Genomic DNA, 3,029 nt, shown 5'->3' with positions numbered 1-3,029 from the left:
GGCAATAAGCAAATGATTGTGCAGGTTTAACAGAATGCTTTCATGCATCTACTGATAGGTCAGTCAAAATCTACAGCGTCACGTCTTTCAGAGTACAGCAAGACGAAAACTGTTGGCACGTTGGTGGGTGAGTTTAAACTACAGGTACTGCCTTGGAGGGTCCAGTGACTTCATCAAGGCGACTTGTGAAGGGTTAATAATGGCCAGTAACGCCCAGAACCTCCAGGTGAAGACTGGTTTGTTAGTCATTTAAGGTCGCAGGCATAGATTTCCAGCCACTAGCAGCAATAACAGAAGAACAGGCGGCTCTGGGGCACGGATTGGATCTGTACCACTGTCTATATTAGTGTCTTCCAGTGAAGGTGTTGGACTTCCTAAACCAGGTGAACTACTTTCTGTGGACTTAGTTACGGAGTTAGCTGCTGTTGTAGAAGCTAAGGTAGAAGCTGTCGTCGCGGGCTCAGTTACATCGCGAGCCTTCTCTTTTTCTCTCTTCCCAACGGATGCTCCGTCTTTGGGGGCTTGCTGATCTGAGACGTCCCTGTCTGTCGTCTTGTACCACTGGCACTGGAAGTCCTCCTTCCACATCTCTGCTGGATCTGGTTCAGCTGGTTTAGTGCCCGTGTCTGGCCCATCAGCTGCTTTTGCTTCTTCTTGCTGAGATGATAGAAAAGCGAGCTGAATAATAACAAGCATCGCGGCTATGTAGTTTTAAAAAGTCGAACACCAAAGTAAATATCACGGCTCAAATTCAGGCGGGCAACATTTTCAGAGTAGTGCGGTTCCAGCAGTGTCGATGCTTTGTTTCGTGTTGTTCTTTTTATGACTGCTGTTACTAAAGCCCCATGCAGAGCGCGCCAGAGAAAGCGAGTGTTTCTGCGTTCGGTGTCGTGTGATCAAATTCCAGAGGATCTTCTGCTGTGTTTCAGTGATTCTTTTATTGTCTGCTCTCCTATGGTCTGAAAACACAGAAGATCCTCAGGCAGCTACACTTCCCTCTGACTTTGTTTCCCATTCTTATAAAATCTTGGTTTTTATTTGTGTCATGAGTCAAAATGAGTTGTTCTTTGTCCAGCTTTCCTCACAAAAAAATGACAGAAGTTGAGAACGTATTGTCTTTGCATGCCTTTCGCCATGGGCACAGACCTTATGTGTGTGTGTATACACAGTACATACACACATATAAGGTGGTCAGTTTGTCTTGGCATCGTGGCGTATCTGGCAACATATACATTCATGCTTTTCCACCAAAATTAAACAGGAATAAGCTTCATGCCTTTAAATATTGATATTTTCCCCCACAAATCTCAGCTTCTCATTTCTAAGAGATTAGATGAAATGACTCTGAAGGCTGTTCATCTTCTCAATAGCATATAGCTACTCTAGGCCCAATATAATGATGCTGTTGTCCAGCTTTCTGCTGGGGTGGTGATGACTTTTGTTTAATCAAATATGCAGTGGCGGAGAAGAGACAAAGAGGCAATCAGAGCTTCTCAGCATGCTGCACTAACCTCCTATGGGTTTATTAGCCTATCTACAAGCATGGTTTCACAGTGTTTACTGCACAGTTTGCTCCTCCTATCATGCATTAAATGGAAGACTAAAGCATGCTATAATATGCACTCAAGTGTTTAATACGTGAACCCAGTTAACACTTCGGTGTAACTGGGTCTAAGCAACAATAGAAGCAAATCTAGGACTTATTACTTGGCGGTTATGTGGTTTGAGCTACCTGTAGCTTATTAACTGTAAGAAGTATAAGACTTAATTCGGCTATAAAAAAAAAACCCCAAAAAACAGGGTCACCAGAACCGCTCTAGTGAGTCGTGGCTCGGCATAGAACAACTTTGAGGCCGTTGATGGAACGAGGGCAGAATGAGTCTGTACGATTTCTGGATTTAACAAGCCTCACCCCACATCTATTTATGGCCTGTTCTGCAAGAAGGGCTCGGAGCTCATGCTTGTCTGATGGGATTAATGATGAATGAAGTGAATAAGTAAACCTTTATGAATTCATCACAAATAGATTTTGACCCCTACAGTTACGCATACCTTTTCCGTTACTTTTGTTGGGGATGGGAGGTGGAGGTAGGCAAAGCTTTCTGCGTTTTGACGGACACATCGTCCCTTTCCCTGGCACAGGGAAGCTGAGCACAGTCGAGCTGCTGTAGTAACGTTGACGGAGTAAGGTCCCAGAACCTTACGGACAAACTCTGCCAGGTCCTGGCACTCTCTCTGAGAAGCAGGCAGACAGTTGGAGGAACATACCTATAATAGTGCAACCCAATCAATCCTTCAAGAGCTAATCAGTGAAATTAAAAGCATGAAAACTCTATTTGTGATTGCCAAAAAAAACAAAAAAACTTAAAAGGATCCCGTCTTTGTGCATGAACTTTATGTAAATGTAGGACTGTGTTACCTCTGTCTGAGTTTCACTTCTCTCCCAGATGACGATTCCTGCTGTTCCCATAGCAGCACTCTCTCCTATGGCGCTCACCAGGTCTGCCTGTTACAAAAGAAATTATACAAAGAAGCCATAAAAGACTCCCCACAGCGTGCGCTGCTTCGTACTTGGTCAAAGTATGGCACTGTGTAAAAGCTATTTTTCTTGGCGTATTGATTTCACCCTAAATCCTCTTTACGATGACTGACAAAAACACATTTCAGCTTTTCTTTTCTTCAGCTCCTCTCTCAATAAATAACCATTAGGTGATAATCATTTCTATTCTACAACATTATAGCATGCTATTTTTGCTTCAGCACTGATCCATACAGTCCGTAGGGATCGTACTCTAGGTCCCTCCACCAGATGATGCACTCACCTGTGACAGGAAAGTGTTAGTGGAGGCGTAGCCTATCTTTACCAGGGGGAATACAGGAAGGTCAAACGTCCCCGTCAGAGACGATACTCGTAGCGCTTCTTTGATTTGGCTGGACAAATAAAGCCTGGCTCCAGTGGTCCCACCCTAAGAATCATTGGGCAGATCGTCCACATTATGCCCACCACGTGCAACACAGGCTGCAGGTTA

At 44.2% G+C, this 3,029-nt stretch overlaps 1 protein-coding gene across 1 annotated transcript; it reads right to left on the bottom strand.

Annotated features, from left to right (window-relative positions):
• Positions 1-249: 249 nt before the first annotated feature.
• Positions 250-2,966, bottom strand: LOC137913876 (hyaluronidase-1-like; the record flags this gene model as incomplete). The annotated part of the gene is made up of 4 exons (XM_068757496.1): positions 250-657; positions 2,053-2,235; positions 2,420-2,506; positions 2,823-2,966. Coding segments are annotated over 4 exons (822 nt in total), but the record flags the coding sequence as incomplete, so codon positions are not given.
• Between the last annotated feature and the right edge of the window lie 63 nt (positions 2,967-3,029).

The sequence above is a fragment of the Brachionichthys hirsutus genome, unplaced genomic scaffold (assembly GCF_040956055.1).
Source record: "Brachionichthys hirsutus isolate HB-005 unplaced genomic scaffold, CSIRO-AGI_Bhir_v1 contig_304, whole genome shotgun sequence".
NCBI lineage: Eukaryota > Metazoa > Chordata > Actinopteri > Lophiiformes > Brachionichthyidae > Brachionichthys > Brachionichthys hirsutus.
This window is presented reverse-complemented; position numbering and strand designations above follow the sequence as displayed.